General features: G+C 38.3%; 1 protein-coding gene across 16 annotated transcripts in view; it reads right to left on the bottom strand.

Moving 5' to 3' along the window:
- The window catches only part of ARHGEF33 (Rho guanine nucleotide exchange factor 33), a 118026-nt gene that overhangs the window by 85902 nt on the left and 13666 nt on the right, over positions 1–18458 (bottom strand). For all 16 annotated transcript variants that reach the window (XM_019446809.2, XM_019446848.2, XM_019446880.2 and 13 more), the window contains 2 exons: positions 6298–6408; positions 4447–4496 (listed from right to left, as the gene is read on the bottom strand). In XM_019446809.2, the coding sequence (XP_019302354.2) occupies positions 4447–4496; positions 6298–6322 (75 nt within the window). In that variant the 5' untranslated portion in view covers positions 6323–6408. The remainder of the gene's footprint in view (positions 1–4446; positions 4497–6297; positions 6409–18458) is intronic.

An 18458-nucleotide genomic window follows, 5' to 3' on the forward strand; every position in this document is an offset into this window, starting at 1 on the left:
AAAAAACTCCAGAAGGCAGGCTGAATTCCTTCGACACCTGACTAAAGGCTCTGTGAGAAGCAGCACATGCTGGCAAGGATGCCAACATAATTTCTTTGGTTTCCCCCTAAACCAGGGTTTATAGAGAGGAAATGTGGTCTTTCTGCCAGCTTTCATATTCTTAATTTTAGGCCTCTTTATCAATCCCCATAAATGTAATAATTTAAAACACAAAGTGGGCAGCAAGTTGCCCGAATGGTCAAGAGCAAATTTCCCAAATCTACTCCTCTACACTCCCTATAGAAGTTGATCCTTAATGTCATTCTTACTTCCATTCTTCCATTCTTAATGGAAGCTGATGTGAAGTGTGGCATGCTGGATATTTATCTTATCCATCCCCGAATGCACCACAGGCCTAGTAGAACTAATTTCTCTGGTGTTAGAAGATACTCCCCAATGGCAAAAAGAGACTGAGGCTCAAATAGGACTTACAAATCCTGGAAACTTACAATGACAATTTTAATGATGAAACCTATTGCTGTAGGACTGGTTCCCATGGTTTTTCAGTTAGGGGTCCTTTTGGCACATAATTCATTTGCTTAAATTCTTTTCATTACAGACAAAAAGAAAAAAGAAAAAAATCTCTTCGAATCTCCTTACTTTAATATAACCACGAATGTTTTGGCACATTTCCTTCTGCTTTGTTCTATGAATGTAAGTGCAGACATTTATATGGTTGAAATCACCCTACAGATATATTTTTATTCTGCCCCTCCTTTTTTTGCCCAACACTCTTATAAGCCTTTTCCTATAGCCTTCAAAATGTTTTCTGTCTATTTTTAATGGCCACTCAGTATTCCATCCTGTAGTTGTGCCAGAGTTTACCCATTCAGTCTTCTTGGAAATCTATAACTTTTAATAACTTTTCAATATTATAGATAGTGCTGGCATATAATGCTTTTTATTTAAAGCTTTGTATGTATTTCAGATTATTGCCTTAGGATAAATTCCTAAATATGAAATTACTGTGAGTTTAAGGATGTTAGGCAGTATTTGACCTAAAGGGCTAAATTAGTGTATTTAGAAAAACATGTCTTGGATAAAATACATAAAACATAAGTAATATAAGTGGAGGAAGCTACAGGATTTACATCCCTACAAGTAAGCCAAAACCACAGTTGGAATTCACATCATTAGGCAAGAGCTGAGCTGGTCTAAATGGTGCAGTTACCACATCTGTTGCCTTGACTGGCAGATTCCACCAGCACTGCTCGTGTTAATGGACTGTTATTTTAAAGAATCCTTGTGCAAACGGAAGTAATCAGTCTGAAGCAACACAATCTGACTCTGGAAAAGAGATTGGGTAAACTTTGAGAGGCCTATGTACAGCGGACAAAGGATGAGATTGAATTGGGATGGATTGGATTCCAATCAAAAGGAATGTGAGTTAAGGACAGTCAGTGTATCCACACAGATTCACCTGTTCTGGTAATACTTCTGGAACGAACTGGGAGATAGTAGTGCTCGTTCTCCTGTTGGCTTCCATGACCTGATTGGGTCAATGTTCCTTACTCACCAAGGAGGTCAAGTCCATCCAAAGAACAGAGAGCCAATTAGAGGTATGAACATTTTAATACTTTCACTGTATTTTAACTAATAATTCTTACGAAAGCTTCCACCAATTTACACACACTCATCAGAACTAAATATTATTTCATTATTTGCTAATTAGATTGTTGTCAGCTTTGAAAACCTCAATCTTCTATTTATTAGCCATCTGTAATTTTACTTTGGTAAACTGTCTGTGTCCTTTGCCCTTAATCTACTGAGATCTCTGAAGTTTCCTTTTTTTACTGACTTGTATCAACTATTTTTATATCATTAAACCCTTACGATATTTTCTTGTAAGAAGTTTTCCCATTTGGTTATTTGCCTTTGAATTTGTTAAAAATATATTTATGTTGGGAAAATTTTTAATTGTGATGTGGGTGAAATCTCTAGCCCTTTACTTTGTGATTTCCTCCAGTGCTGTTTTACTTAAAAAGACATTTCACATCCAGATACAAGATAAATATTCACTAGTTCTAAACTTTTATGGTTTGACTTTTTTTATTTCTAGTCCTTTAATCCATTTTTTAGTTTATTTTGATTGGGGTATGAAGTAAGGATGTCTTCCTTTTCTTTTCTTTTTTTCCCAAAGAAGAACAAGACAATTTTCCCCAAAAGAACCAGACAATTTTCCAAACATCATTTGGCACCAGACTGAATAAGTGCATCAGATCTCTTGGCTCAAAGCAATATACACATCTTGAAGATATTCATTCATTCATTCAACTAATATTTATTGAACATGCATTATATTCCAGGCACTGTACTTTATGCTGAGAATACAACAGAGAGCAAAACGTACTAAATCCCTGCCCTTGGAGCTTACATTCTAGAGAAAGAGACACACAATTAAAAAAAAAAAAAAGAAAAGAAAAGAAAGAAAGAAACAAGTTAATATTTGCTATAATTTCAGGTAGGGATTGGGGTCTATCAAGAAAATAAAATAAAGACATAGAAAACGGCTGAAATGTCATATTTTGCTTCAAATGTCATATTTTGCTCTCCCTTTGTGCTGTAAATTGTATTCTATTATAGTTAACCTCTCCCTGCTTCCCTCCTTTCTCTTCCTCTTCTTCTTTACTTCTCTTTCATCTTCTTTTGGTTAACTGTTGCTTGGAGTAAACAGACTGGGATTTAGGAAGCGTTCTTTTAAAACAAGGATGGGGTTATAATCACAGCATCACAGAGGTCATGTAGACCAACTTCATTCCACTGCTTCATTTGTTCCACTGTGAACAGATGTACTTGGATTTGTGATACAATAAGAGAATGAGGCCACCCCCCGCTGCTGCTATATTTAGCCAACATTCAGGGAGTGACCTACATAAAACCTATAATAGAGTTTAAATCATACCTCAGTTTAAAGACATACTCACACTCATTCAAATGCATACATAGGTCAGATGTGAACAGAGTGGAGGTGGGCAGGGAAGGCATTTGAAGGTCATAGACGAGTGAGGCATCAAATTAGCACTGAGGAAAGACTGACCCCTGCTTCCAGGCCTTTGTTCAAGCTGGCCCCTCTGTTTGAAATACCCTTCCCCATACCCACTTACCAAATGATCAACTTGTCCTGAAATGCCTCATTGAAATCCTTCAGCCAATATTCATTCATCACTCCCCCATATCAATGCCTCTGTGTAATCCTTCCAGTGGCCTGCCTTGTGTGAGCTATTTATTGTATATGTTTTCCAGGTGGTGGACATTTAAAAATCAATTGTGAATGTTTGTTGCGTCTGTTTTATTTTTCATTAGGCCAAGCAGTTGATTTTGCACATAGTAACTGCTCAATAAATATGTATTAAATTGAAATGAGGCTGTTTCCTCTACCCCTTTCCATTGCTGGTCTTGGTCTAGGAGCAATATGATTACAAAAATGTTTTCATAATCCTGTGTTGGCTTGCTCTGACTCGGCACACAGCGATGATATCTTGCATGATATTTCTGGGAACTATTGTTATTTTCACTTTACTTATCACTTAAACTCAACAAATCTAAATAACATTTCCCCCCAAAACTCTCCACTCTTCTGGATTCCTGTATCTCTTTTCAGGAGACCACTCTTTATCCTTACCAAAGCTTAAAGTCTTATGGCCAACTTGAAATTACCCTTTTTGCCAGCCTCCACCAAGCCCTGTCAATTGTCTCTTCCTTCTCATGCTTTCCAGATAACAGTGCCTTAACTCTAGAGAGGAGCATGGATTTTCCTAGCCCAAGCTGCTTTTATATTACATATTATATCAGAATAAACTTCCATGATTTTTAAGGACAGAATTTTACTTTAAATTTACATTTAGAGATAGAAGCCAAATAAACACTGTTTAGAGAGCCAAAGCAGACCGATGCGACCCTTGTTGCAAACATATTATAAAATGTTTTGAAGAATTTATATTTCTTGTAAATTATTTCCATTGTTTAAAAGGAGCTTAAATTTTTTTCTGTCACCATATTTGAACATTTGCAATGTTAACCCCCTTTCAGTTCTTAATGCTCTCTGCTAAAATAGCAAACTAAGGAAAAACAGACCTTGCTTTCTCCTTCTCTCTTACGGAAATGTTATTGCACAGTTTAATGTCCATAGTGCTGGTGGCAACAGGCAAGACAAGCAGAGTTGATGGGGGGGGGGGGAGCGGGTAGCACTGTAATTTATAACCTGGATAAGTTGTCCTTCAAAAATCAGTTTGCTCAAAAGTACAATGTGAATGGTGCTCTCTGCCCCGCCTACCTCAGTCTTGTTAAGTAAACAAACACCAATGACAAATGTGAAAGCAATTGTTGAGTGCTGGAAAACTTTATACATAAATGACAGTCATCACTATTACATATAGGAGTGTTCAAAACAATCTAAGTTGTCTTTACCTGGTAAATCTGTGTGGAAGGATTATTCATCGGTATATGTTCATTCTCTCCTGTGGGAAGAAAGAGCTTTGTTCAATGGACATGACTCATTCTGTCCCTATCCCCTTCACAAACACACATAGGGAATAAGGGGACTTCTAGGATCTTAAATCTGTGGCTGCATGACAAGAAACCAATGATACAAGAACAAAACATAAGCTGGTGTAGGTGGTTTCTAGATTCACATCCTAATGACCAAACCATATCTATCTGATATAACTCTTTCTTGTAGTAAAACAACAACAACACAAAACAAAAATGTCCTACCACAGTGGGCAAGTTTTGCAACCAAACTGAATGATGAATGTTCATTAATCAGCCAGAAGGGAATGCCCATGAAGGTTTCCCTCCTGTCCTTGGGGCTGGTGGAAGTTTACTTGAGAGGGTATTCTACAATTAGGAAGGCTGCCCCAGCACTTGTCTAGTTGTCACTGTGTTGTTCTCAGGAGGCCTGCGTACAATGTCCTTGCCAAACTTCTGAGCTCTCCCCTGCTGTCACTGCCTAGATCACCTAAGGCAATCTTACTGTCTTCCTGGGCAAGAGGGTTGGTAGAAGGGAATTGTCAAAGGAAAGATTCTGGGAAGGATGCAGGCAGAAAGAAAATAGTATTGGCAACACTAAAGACTGAGAAACACAGGGCAAATACAAAGGAAATAGCAGGTTGTAAAAACCACTTACAAACTAGGGAGAAAAAAGATCGGCTTACAGTGTACCTTGCAGAACCACACTGGTTGGCCATGAAGAAGGACAATCCAAGTAAAACATGCAGCTCATTGCTCATCCATTTAGCTATATCTCCATTGTGTCCCTCTGCAGTTTATAGATTAAAGCCATGGTTGGGGTGCCTGAGTGGCTCAGTCGGTTAAGCATCCGACTTCGGCTCAGGTCATGATCTCGCGGTCCGTGAGTTCGAGCCCCGCGTCAGGCTCTGTGCTGACAGCTCAGAGCCTGGAGCCTGTTTCAGATTCTGTGTCTCCCTCTCTCTCTGACCCTCCCCCGTTCATGCTGTCTCTCCCTGTCTCAAAAATAAATAAATGTTAAAAAAAAATTTTTTTAAGCCATGGTTGCGAATATTTGGTTGTGTGGACGTATATATTGTTCACTTAAGATATGGTGGTACAGAAAACCCTTCCTTAGAGGAGCCAACCTCTAAATAAATATAAATAATAAATAATACATAACCTCAGCCCAGAGCTTACACAGACAGAAGGCTGTTCCTATAAAATCTAGATGGTTTAAGATCACCACAACTCTCCACACAAGTCTGAGTAAAGATTACTTAGCCCATTTTATACTATGTCCCAACAGCCTGGTACCATGGCAAGAACCAGAACATGGGAACCAAGTCCAGGCTCCCAGGTCAAACTTTGACACTTCGTGATTGTAGCCTGACATCTCTATGACTGTTTCCTTATCTGTAAATTGGAGAGGATGACAGAACCTACTTCTGTATGGTTGATTCTATATGGTAAAGATGAGAAGAGAGAGCACTTATGTTTCTAGGCTAACCTAGAAGGTGTTGGATGTTTATTAGTTGAATCTGTATCTTGGCCTTATTCAGCAGGTTGCTCTGAAGCAAGTCCCAAAGTTATTGCTAAGAAAAATAAGATAACAACTCACACCAAATTATAGATACAGCATTTCCCGCTTTTCCAGCACCAAGTCTGTGCTCTTTGTGGTCATCATATAATAAGGAAATGAGAATAGCCAAGGCAACTTATTCTCATGTTTTGATACAATGGCAAAAGAAGACTGAAACCTACATTTCTTAAATTCTGAGATCTAAAGCAAGACATTGGAAAAAATCTAACCTTGCTTTGTTTTGGTCTTTTCCATGGTGCCTGTTGCTTCTTTCCTCCACCTTACTCTTCAGCATTCCATCTTCATTGTCCCTGGATCAGGCCACCCCTTCTTCTCTGGACCTGCCCATTGAAATCAACAGGAAGGGTTAGCAGGCAGAACTGGTGAAGTAACTGGACTTACTTTATGTGCTAACTTAAAATGATTGGAATGAACACAGCTATTAGAGGCAACTTGAGGTTTATGTAATTTCAGAAGAGTGAAGATACTAAGTTAATAGCTAGTTTAAAAGGTAAAGTTAACTGGGGTGCCTGGGTGGCTCAGTCGGTTGAGTGTCTGACTTCAGCTCAGGTCATGATCTCACAGTTCATGAGTTCAAGCCCACATCAGGCTCACTGCTGTCAACACAGAGCCCGCTTCAGATCCTCTGTTCTCCTCTCTCTCCCCTCCCCTACTTGCACTCTCTCAAAAATAAATAAACATAAAAAAAAAAGTTAGGGGCACCTAGGTGGCTCAGTCAGATAAGCATCCAACCCTTGATTTATGCTCAGGTCATGATCTCACAGTTTGTGGGTTCAAGACCCATGTCAGGCTCTGTGCTGACATCGTGGAGCCTGCTTGGGATTCTGTCTCCCTCTCTCTGCCCCTCCCCTGCTCACTCTATCTCTCTCAAATAAAAACTTAAAAAATAAAATAAAGTTTAAAAAATAAAAAAAAATTTAATGTATAGTTTTTAATATATTCTTTTTTGGATCTTATCAATTACTTTAGACCCATTGATTTTATTAACAGGTTATATAGTTCAGGGAAATCATCTTAAGAAAAAAACAACTTGATGGGGTGCCTGGGTGGTTCAGTCAGTTAAGCATCTGACTTCGGCTCAGGTCATGATCTCACAGTTCATGGGTTCTAGCCCCACATCAGGCTCTGTGCTGTCAGCTCAGAGCCTGGAGCCTGCTTAATATCCTGTGTCTCCTCTCTCTGCCCCTCCCCTGCTCGTGCTCTGCCTCTCTTTCTCTCTCTCTCTCTCTCTCTCTCTCTCTCAAAAATAAACATTAAAAAAATTTAAAAAAAAAAAAAAAAACTTGAGCAAGTATGAAGGCCAATACATCACACAGTAAGCTCCTGGATGACCTTGTTCCCACTTTCAGCATCTGGCAGACTACACACTGGAGGTGCTTACTGAATGTGGCCTGGTTGTAGCGACCATTGGACACATAGCTGAGGGTTCAAAATGCGATTAAATGTCAGTGTTGTGGATGTTGGACCTCTTTTCGGCCAGCTAGAACTTTAATCCTTTCCAATGATTGATCAATATATAATAATTTATAAATGAGGGATATCAAGAAAATCAAGGCTACATACTTTTGGGATCTTACACCCTTTTTACACGAGCGTGAACATTATGTCAGGGTAGAGCATCTTCTCTAGTTATCTGAATGTCTTTTACAGCTGATGTGAGTGTTACTGAGATGAAAACTTTCTTCTCCTTAGCAGCTGTTCCTTTGTTTGACAACTAATGCATTCTATGATGTATGTAAATTAAATCATGAAATGTTAGAGCCAAAGGCCCTGAGAAAATTATTTCATCCAGCTTCATCATTTATAGGTGAAGCAACTGAGGTCTGGAGAGTGGAAGAGAAATGACCTGCCCAAAGCCACACAGCTTTGAAAATGACTTTTAGAAGTGATTTCTGTTACTGTTTAGAGGGAAAAAAAGCTTGAAATACGTAAAGCCATGTTTTTATGGCTAACTACTTCCTAGGGATTTAGTTATCTAATTTACAAGTCATTGAAAACAAACCAAAAATACCATTCATATATCATAGATATAGTGTAAATTTACACATTTTCAGAGTTAGGACATCATCAAGCTCACATATGTACACATGGTCATGGATTTCAAGACATAACCAAAAGAGTGTGGTTAACATAGGGTAAATAAGAATTTTTATTTTATTTATTTAATTACAAAAGTAACAAAACTACATTAGAGAAAATTTGGAAAACATAGAAAAGACAACTCTAATGCCTTCACTTAAGTAACCATGATGATCATTTAATTGTATTGCCTGCCCATCTTTCTTTCTCTTGAATGTTTTACATGATTGTTCATGGACCTACTTGTATCTGCTATTTCACCTGCATTATAGCATGAGCATTTTACTTTCTTTTTAAAAACTGGATCATTGTTGGGGGACCTGGGTGGCTCAGTCGGTTAAGCATCCGACTCGATTTCAGCTCAGGTCATGATCTCCCCGTTCATGAGTTCAAGCCCCGCGTCGGCTCAGCACTGACAGCACAGAGCCTGCCTGGGACTCTCTTTCTCCTTCTCTGTCTCTGCTCCTCCTCTCCTCTCTCTGTCTCTCAAAATAAATTAATTTAAAAAAATGTTTTTTAACTGGATCATTGTTACTCATGGTTTTTTTTGTTGTTGTGGCCACTTTAGCAGAGAGTGGCAGCATTCCTCCCCAGTCCCAGTTGGTGTTAACAATCTGCCGGTGTTCTTCCACTCTTCTCTCCATTTTCATATCACCATGTGCAAACATATATACAGAACATACATGTCATGGTAGTATCCCACTACACCTCCCTGCATCTTATTTCTTTCATGGCAGTCTCTCCAAGTTAATGGGTGTAGAGCTAATAAATTATTTTTCATGGCTGCACAATACATGAGGTGTGAATGACCTATGTTAATCATTTCTGTATTGATGTACATTCCCTCTATTTCCATTATTTTGCCACTGCAAACAATGCCACAACAAACAGCTTGGTACATAGAGCCTTACATATTCATGCTTTTAATTATGTGGGATTTTAATAGATATGACTAGGCTGCTTTACAAAAAGGCTGTAATTGTTCCCATATCCCCCAGGAAAACTGTGTGAGTACCTTTTCTCCTGCATCCCATCCCGGCCAATAGTAGAAGTTAACACTTTTTAGTTCTTGCCAGTCAGATGAGTGTGACAAGGGATATTTCATTGTTACTTTTGCTGATTGCTAGAGTTACCAAGCACCTCTATGTGTCTTTCCTGTACATTTAGATTTGCTGTTTGGGGATTACCTATTCCTCTGCTTTGCATATTTTCCCATTGAGTCATCTGTCTTTTCCTTATCAATTAGTAAGAGTTTTTATATGCTAGAGATTAGATTTTTATTTGTCATGTGAATTTTAATTATTTTTCCCAACTGTCTTTTTTGTCTTTTGACTTTGCAGTCACTTTTGCTATTAAAACATTTTTGAATTTATGAAGTCAAATAGAACTTTTTCCTAATTTACTTCTTGATTTCTTGAGCTGCTTTAAAAGTTCTCTGTATCTTACGACTCCTGGATGGCTTAGTCAGTTAAGCATCTGACTCTTGATTTCAGCTCAGATTTGAGCCATGTTTCAGGCTCTGCACTAACAGTGCAGAACCTCCTTGGGATTCTATCTCCCTCTCTCTGCCCCTCCCCTGCTTGCTCTCTATCTCTCTTTCAAAATAAATAAACATTTTTAAAAATTTTTTTTAAAAAGCTCTATGCAGCCCCAAGATTTTATATATATGTTTCCCTAAATTTTCTTCTCAGGCTTTCATTATTTTTAAGTGTTTCATTCATTTGGAACTTGTTATTATAATATATGGTGCAAGGGAGTGTTAATTTCTTTATTTTCCAGATGGATGGTCACTTGTACTGGCACCAGCCATTACATAAGCCATCCTTTTCTTTCATGGAATTGAATATTACTTTTGTCACGCAGAGATCTTTTATACGTCCTCTATCCTATTCTGATCTATTTCTGTTCCCAAACCACAAACTATGGCTGTTCTGTGTTTTAAACATATTTGGTAAGGCAAGTCAACTATTATTTTTTTTTGTAATTTGCTTTACCTGACATTTATTTTTCCATGTGAATAAATGAACTCCAAAGTCATTTTACCCATTACAAAAAAATTTAAATTCTCATTGGAAATGCATTAGATTTATATATTAATTTGGGAGAACTGATATTTTCTTACATCAGATCTTGTCATCCTTGAACATGAATATTCTTTCCATTTGACTGGATCTTGTTTTAGGTCTTTCCATCAGATTTTATTGTTTTCTTCTTAAAGATCCTGTACTGTTCCTGTGAAATTCATTCTTAAGTATTTTTTATTGCTATTTTAAATGGTATTTTTTCACTTCTACTTCTAGCTGGTTTTTGTATTCTCTATCTCTTTGCATACTTATTTTACATTTAGCCACCTTAGTAAATTCCTTTATTAATTATGGAAGATTTTTAAATGAGTATTTGTTCCGCTTTCTAGATTTTTTTTAAGTTTGTTTGTTTGTTTATTTTTTTAGTAATCTCTACGCCCAATGTGGGACTTAAACCCACGACTCCAAGATCAAGAGTCAAATGTTCTTCCAACTGAAGCAGCCAGGTGCTCCCTTTCTAGGTGATTTTTATCCTTATTTTCAAATATTTATACTGGTTATTTCATTGTCCTATCTTATTGTATTTGTTAGAGCTTCCAGAATAATGTTTACTAATAATGGTGATAGTGGACATCATTATCCATATTCTGATTTTAATGTAAATGTCTTTAAAGTCATTTAGAATGATGCTTCTTATTTGGTAAATCATCTCTATCAGACTTAAGTAATTTCCTTTTAGTTCTATTTTACTAAAACTTCTTATTAGGAATGGATACTATATTTTATTAGTCCTCTCAATAGCTATTGATAGAATTGCTTTTTTCTCCTTTATTATTTTAATGCATTACGCTGATTCCCTGATGTTGAATCATCCTTGCATTCCTATAATATTTGCTTGGCTGTAGGTACACCTCTTTTGGTACACTGAACTCTATTTGTTAATATTTAGGCATTTTGTATCTATATTCATAAATGATTTTGATCTGTGGGAGGTTTATTGTTTTTTGTCTTTTATTCTTTTTTGGCATTCAGGTTACGCTAGCTTCTTAAAATGAATTAGAGAGTTTTCAATCTTTTCCTATAATTTAGAAATTTTTCACTTAAGTTAGAATTATCTGGTGTTTAAAAGATAATAGAGTATAGCTATGAAATCACTTGGACCTGGTGCCTTTTTTAAAAAGGTAGACAGATTTTGCTCAAAGGTAATTGATCTATTCAGTTTTTCTGCTTAATTTTGTAATTTATGTTTTCCTAGGAAACCATGTATTTCCTTACGTTTGTCAACCAATCTGTCGATAGAAAATAAGCATCTTTCCATGTGCTATATAAAGAATGGTGGAGAGAGAAATAACATTTATTGAACACCTGCTATGTGCCAATCACTATGCTTCATATTTATTTATACTGTCACATTTAATTGAATCCTCATATTGGTCCCGTTGAACACGTATTATTATCCTCATTTTATAGATGAGAACATTGAGACTTGGAAAAAGGAGGTAATATTATAGCCAGGATCATAGTTAAAAAATGGCAGAGGGAGCCAGGATTGCGACTTAGGTCTCTGTGATTTCAGAACTGGTATTTTATTACTTGCAGCTTTCTCCAAATAGTTATACAACCATTATATTTAGTTACTGAAAGATAGTTGTTTAAGGAAATGTGTTATTGTTTTCTTTCGTTCCCCAAAATTATTGAACATTAGGAGAGTTTTTTGGTTTTCACTATAACAAATGAATATTAAAAGGAATATAGTTTTTTTCTTTCCATATTTAAGACACTGTTTTTCCTTAGGCAAGGTTTCCAGAAGAGAATTACTAGTTCCAACACTATGGTCATATTAATGACTAACATATATCGAAAAGCACATCTTAAAAGGGAGGATAACAAGATTACATGGAAAAGTAGTATGACTTTTTCTAGGAAAAGACTTACTACATTCTGAGATTCCCTTTGAGATCTTACTTATAGTCTTTTCCTCATTTTCTGTGGGAATCCCTCACTCTCTGAGCCCGTTCTCTGCTCTCTCCTTCATTGCCCTGGAATCACTTCCTACCTTTGAATAACCATCAAATGCTGCCACATTCCTCTCACCAAGTTCATATGGCTTCTACTCCTCCCCAGTTTTCCTCTTGTCTTTCCATCTCTACAGTGCTAGCCTTTAAAAACACCTGTGTGGGCCTTGGCAGACCCTTGAAAAATGTTTTTAGGAAAAGCCTGTTAGTTACTAAACCTTGCCTGGTCATTATATAGAGCAATGGTTTTCAGTCTGTACTCTTCAAAGCCCTCGGGCTTTTTCAAACCTGCCTTGGGAACAGAAACAAAGCCACCAAGCTCCTGGAGTCCTGGGCCCCTCTCTCCATCCCCTTCAACTAGAGTCTCTTTGTTCTTGCCTGAAAACAAACTGCAGCTTGTGGGGAAGCATTTCCTTTTAAAATTGGTTTCTGCTAGGGGCACCTGGGTGGCTCAGTCGGCTAAGCGTCCGACTTCGGCTCAGGTCATGCATGATCTCACGGTTTGTGGTTCGAGCTCCACGTCGGGCTCTGTGCTAACAGCTCAGAGCCTAGAGCCTGCTTCGGATTCTGTGTCTTCCTCTCTCTCTCTCTCTCTGCCCCACCCCCACTCATGCTCTGCCTTTCAAGAATGAATGAACATAAAAAAATTAAAAATAAAATAAAATTGGTTTCTGCTGCTTAAAAACAAAGGCTCTAAAATTATTGCAATAGAGAAATAGGAATTAATCTAAAAAGTTATAGCCAGATTTTATGAAATTAATAAAGTTTATAATATTAGTAAAGTTACTACAAGCCTAAAGAATACTGAGAAAAATCTCCTGACCCTCCCCCAGACTGACCTAGAATGTATACCACACACACACATACACGCATAAGACCACAAAAACTTAGGACTGTCTATTACTTTCCAATTACTGCTGTGACAGAAAAAGAAAGTTTGGCACTTTGGGGAATTGAAATTAATTGAAAGCAGACTTGAGCTAATTTCCATTTCAGTGTCCTTTATTGAATGGGTCTTTAGTGCACATTTCTAATTTAGTAGAATGAGAACTTTTTATGTTGGGGGGAGGGTGATGAGGAAATATTTTCCCCTGAAACTAATTCATCAGGACAAATTCTGCAAATGTTTTCAGAGAAGAAAATCTCTAAAATCTTTGTGATGTAGAAGAATGCTTGAAAAAAATTATGGAAGTCGTTGTTTGGTTTTTTTCTATAGCTTAGAAGTGACATAGGTTTTATGAAATGGCATATTTCATGACCTTGTTTGTACATATGTCACAGTTTTCAGGTTCTCCTACACTGTATCACTTGATCATTGCAACAGTGCTGTGCAGGGCGCTGTTACCACCCAGGACCAGAGGAAACTGAAGCTCTGAACAATTAAGTATTTACTCAAAGTTACACAAGAAGTAGCTCCAAGTAAGACCACTATTCTATTAGCCTAGATCTTTAAATAAGCCACTTCATGACACAGGATTCCAAAACACTATAATAGAAGGAACCACTTTTACTGTCATTAAAGATGTATTCTTGGGGTGCCTGGGTGGCTCAGTCAGTTAAGTATCTGACTCTTGATTTTGCTTCAGGTAATGATCTCAAGGTTTATGGGATCGAGCCCCTCATCAGGCTCTGCGTCGACAGTGTGGAGCCTGCTTGGGGTTCTCTCTCTCTCTCTCTCCCTCTCTCTCTCTCTCTCTCTGTCCCTCCCCTGCTTGTGCTCTCTCTCTCTCAAAATTAAATAAACTTTAAAACAAATGTCTTACTTCCTATATGGGCTCTGAGAGCTGTTTGAACAAACAGGTTAAATGGATTGGTAAAAGGAGAAAAGTTCCGGCAAGTCTGATGAGACAGAGAGAGATTGAGAGAAAAAGAAAGAATACAAAATAGGACAAAGAAGAGGGCTATAACCACCAATTCAGAGGCTATGAAATATTATTTTAAAAATTCTGTTTTTGGGGCGCCTGGGTGGCTCAGTCAGTTGAGCGTCTGACTCTTGATTCCAACTCAGGTCATGATCCCAGGATTGTGGGATCAAGCCCCACATTAGGCTCCACTCTGAGTATGGAGCCTGCTTAGCATTCTCTCTGTCTCTCTCTGTCTCTCTCCCTCTGTCCCACTTCCCTGCTTGTGTGCTCTCTCTCTAAAATAAAATAAAATAATTTAAAAACTGTAATGTCAACCACAACACCTATTTAGAGAAGATAATTGAAAGAGGGGTGTCAAATGTCTATACTTCAAATAAGAAATAATCTAGGATAATATCACAAGAAGTTTCTGTAATAACAGTGACTGTATTATTTAATCTGTATCAGAGAATAGGATATATGTAAATCACGAAATCCATCCCGTGAGATTCTGATACCAAAGCTACTCTAGGATAGCCTAAATAAATAAAATACAAATATTCTAAATAAAATGTCTGAAAGCAAAATTACAATACCATGAGTTCGTTCTAGAGTGTAAAAATGGCTGGATGCTTACAAATCTATTAATACAGTTCATTAATCAACATAATTCAAGAAAGGAAAGAGAGCACAGTGTGACCCTTAGAAGCAAAATGGTAAGGAGATAAAGCAAATTTCACAATACCTGGGCACAGATGCAAGTGTTTATAATGAGGATACCTCAATGATAATGTAATTTTTATACCTGCTTCCAAAAATATGTACAATCATCAAATCATTCTTGAATACATAGCAACTTATGGTGGCAAAGGCAATAAATTAAAGAATTAAAATATAGGACCACCAGACATCCCTCAAAATAAGCAGTCTTATTCACAGAACAGATGAGCACAAGGGAAGGGAAGCAAAAGTAATATAAAAACAGGGAGGGGGGACCAAACATAAGAGACTCTTAAATATGGAGAACAAACAGAGGGTTACTGGAGGGATTGTGGAAGGGGGGAGGGGAAGGGGGGAGCACTATATGCTAACTAATTTGGATATAAATTTTTAAAAATAAAATAAAATTTTAAAAAATTAGCTGAACAAGAAAAAAAATAAGCAGTCTTATTTTGAAAATGGTCTTTGGTCCTCAAGTCAGCTTCTTAATTAACTTTTTCCCAAATATAGGTGTTGCTAGAAAAAGGTCAGCCCCTGTCACTGACCAGGTCATAAGGCCATCATCACATCCTTGGTTAACTGCGTGAGCGCTAGTCTCCTCACCAGACTGTGAGCAACCTGGGAGCAGAGTGGTGGTCTTATTCATCTTTGTATCCCCAGCTCCTTGTGCCATTTTGGGCACATCATCAACAAATATTCATGGAAATGAACTGAATTCTCATCCAGTACCACAAGAGAAGCATGCTTTTTCCCACACGTGCTTCACATAAGCAAAAAAGAATTACTGTTACATAGAACAAGGGTTTAGCCTGGAGGCAATTTTTGTTAGGGGGGAAAACCCATCAAGCAAAGTTTTAGTGGCAGGATGTATCCCCTGTGCCCACCATTGGAACCGGGATAGAGCAGGATCTCCTGACGAATGGTCCCACACCAAAAGGAATTATAACTGAAGCTCACCATTGCCAGCAACCTCAGAGCACCCAAAGCCAGTGAGAAGAGGGCAAAGAGTGGGCGATTCCATAGATCAAGAGCACACAGAGGTTCTTTACATCAGAATATGGAATAACAGAGATCCTTCCACTTCCGCTCCATGGGGCATTAAGTTGTTTGTTTACCCTAATATCAGTCAGGATAGTTATTTGGTTGAGCTGCCATGTGTCAACATGTCAATCAGAAAACAAAGAACACCAGCATGCTAACACGCACACACAACAACCCAGTGGTTAGAGATAACTATTTTAAAATTAAAATTAAAATTTAACTTATCATGTCATTTAAGACATCAAAACGTACCAAGAGTTTTCGACCCTGTTACTTCCAGGCTCTTCTGGAAAATGGCTCTTCTGACTCATTTTATTGACTGGCATACATAAATGTGCCAGAACCCAATTTCGTGAACCTGAATGCTTTATAGTATGGGTCTGGTTAGGAAAATGCGCCCTCTCTCTTTTCTTATCCCAGTTTGACTCACTTTAATTTCAACCTTTCAAACAGGCTCTCTCCCTAGATTCATCTGAGTTGAAGTTCAGAGCCTCTCTGAGACACTCTGCAAGAGATGGAGAGAACAGTGTGGCCCCAGTGCAAGGCAAATGCGTACTTGAAAGGAAGATGAAGTGACTGTCGCTGTATTCTCACCAGGTTGGTCCTGCCTGGGAAAATGGGAAGGGCAAGAGAGGCTCCTGGGAGAGCTGTGAAGGAAAGAGCCTGAGCCCCAGAGAGAGCTCCCTCCAGCCCTAGGGATGACCCTAATTAGCAGAGGGGTCTATCAACGTGGCCAACCTCAGCTAGTCCTCGGGAAGTATTCCTCCTGCTGAGGCAGAGACAGCAGTGGGCCTCACAAGAGCTGGATCACGTGACTGAGTTAGTAGTACCTTGTGAAATAGATCATCAGTCACCAAAGCCTTTTTAGGTAAGAGGGGAAACCAGGTTACTGCTGCCTCTCCTGGGAGTTTTTTCATAGTTCAGATAAAGTGACACATCCAATTTGGATCTGCCTTTGGCACTTTCAGAACTGCTAGAAAGGAGAATAGAGCAAATCCAATCTTGAGAATGACTGTAATTTCTCATTACCTCCCAGGGAGCTCCAGAAGTTGGAAATCATAGACAAGCCCTGCAAATCTGTAAATTCAGTTAGAAGAATAGCCCCCAGCTCGTGCACCATTGACAGGAGTCAGTGATGTTCTTGAGCCACTAAAAAACGACAACATTCTCCCTGCACAACTGGTCTATGCATTTCTACCTGAGGATCTCAGTCCCTGCCTTTCCCCTGCCTTAAAACCCTCTGCACTCTGCCAACCCAAATCCCACTCAACCTTCAAAGGGCAATTATACCCTTCATAAGCCTGCCTTGATGTCACCTATTCTCCTCAACTGTCACCTATCCTCACAAAGGCAAGGATCATCTTATAACCTGTTATGACTAGAGTCCAACAACATATTAACCTCAATATAAGACACATTCAATATTTTTGTTCATCGATGAAAAAATGTAAATTCATCATTAGTTTGATTGTTTCTTTAATCATTTCAGCCTGTTTCATACATGGCCTTCCTAGAGCTAAAGCATACTGAACCCAATCACTGAGTACTTTCTTACCATTTCTTACCAATATCTGGAAGGTTTGGCACAAAGTGGAGAGGTCTAGAAATACTCCATAAAGAGACCAGAACACATTGGGACTGGTTTCGCTAAGAAGCTATATATACTGATTCCTAAATCTCTTGTTGCACTGTTTCGATTTCCTTTGGGGAACAACTTGGGACAAGAGTAAGTAAATGAAACATAGAAGTTCTCCATCCTCCTGTCTCCAAACAACTACATACTTCTCCCATCCCGGAGAGTTAGATAGCAATCCTATCCTTCAGAACCTTGAAAAATATACTGTATATAGAAACACAGTGAACAATCTCACTTGAAATCTATTCCAGGGCTGCCTAAACATACTATAAGGAAATCATTCCCTGCACAGATTATGCCCATTTCATCCTGTCCTGATGTCATTTGAAAATGATTCCCTTACCTGAAGGCAAATCAGTTTAACAGAGGAGCACACACATGCTGAGCCACATCATTTTCCACCTCCAATGCTGGGGACTTAGTGCCTTTCATAGACCATCCATTTTGCTTTTCAATCATGCAATCTGAACATTTTCACCAAGGCTTCCCATCATGGATCAATGTAAAAATGTTCCCCCCAGATCTTGACCTGCTGATTGGCAGGGTCAAGAAATGGGAAGAACACTGGACTGAGATCCAACCCTGACTGCTCACTCGGCAGGGCCAAGAGGAAGCCATGAGAGTCTGTATTTCCATTTTCTCAGATCTAGTACAAGGAGGCTCTCAAAGTCTTTGGAGCTCTAAAATGCTGAGATTAAAATCCAGCAGGGTAAAAAACAAAAAATAAAAATTAAAAAAATAATATTTATTTATTATAAATAAAATCTAGCAGGGTATCTCCAAATATTACTTAGCAACATGGTGACATAGCAACCAGTGGCCTCCCTTCCCCAGCCCCTCAGTCCCCACAGCCTCCCATAATTGTTCTTTTGTTCAGTCTGAAACACCAAAAAACCAAAATGAAAACAGAACAAAAAACCCACTATAACCCCAACTGGAATTATGTTAAGTAGTTTATAATTTCCCAATCCTTAATTCTTTCAGTATGCAGTTTGGGCTGTTGTTTAGTAC

This window comes from Panthera pardus, unplaced genomic scaffold (assembly GCF_024362965.1).
Source record: "Panthera pardus isolate Hobbes unplaced genomic scaffold, ASM2436296v1 HiC_scaffold_26, whole genome shotgun sequence".
Classification (NCBI taxonomy): domain Eukaryota; kingdom Metazoa; phylum Chordata; class Mammalia; order Carnivora; family Felidae; genus Panthera; species Panthera pardus.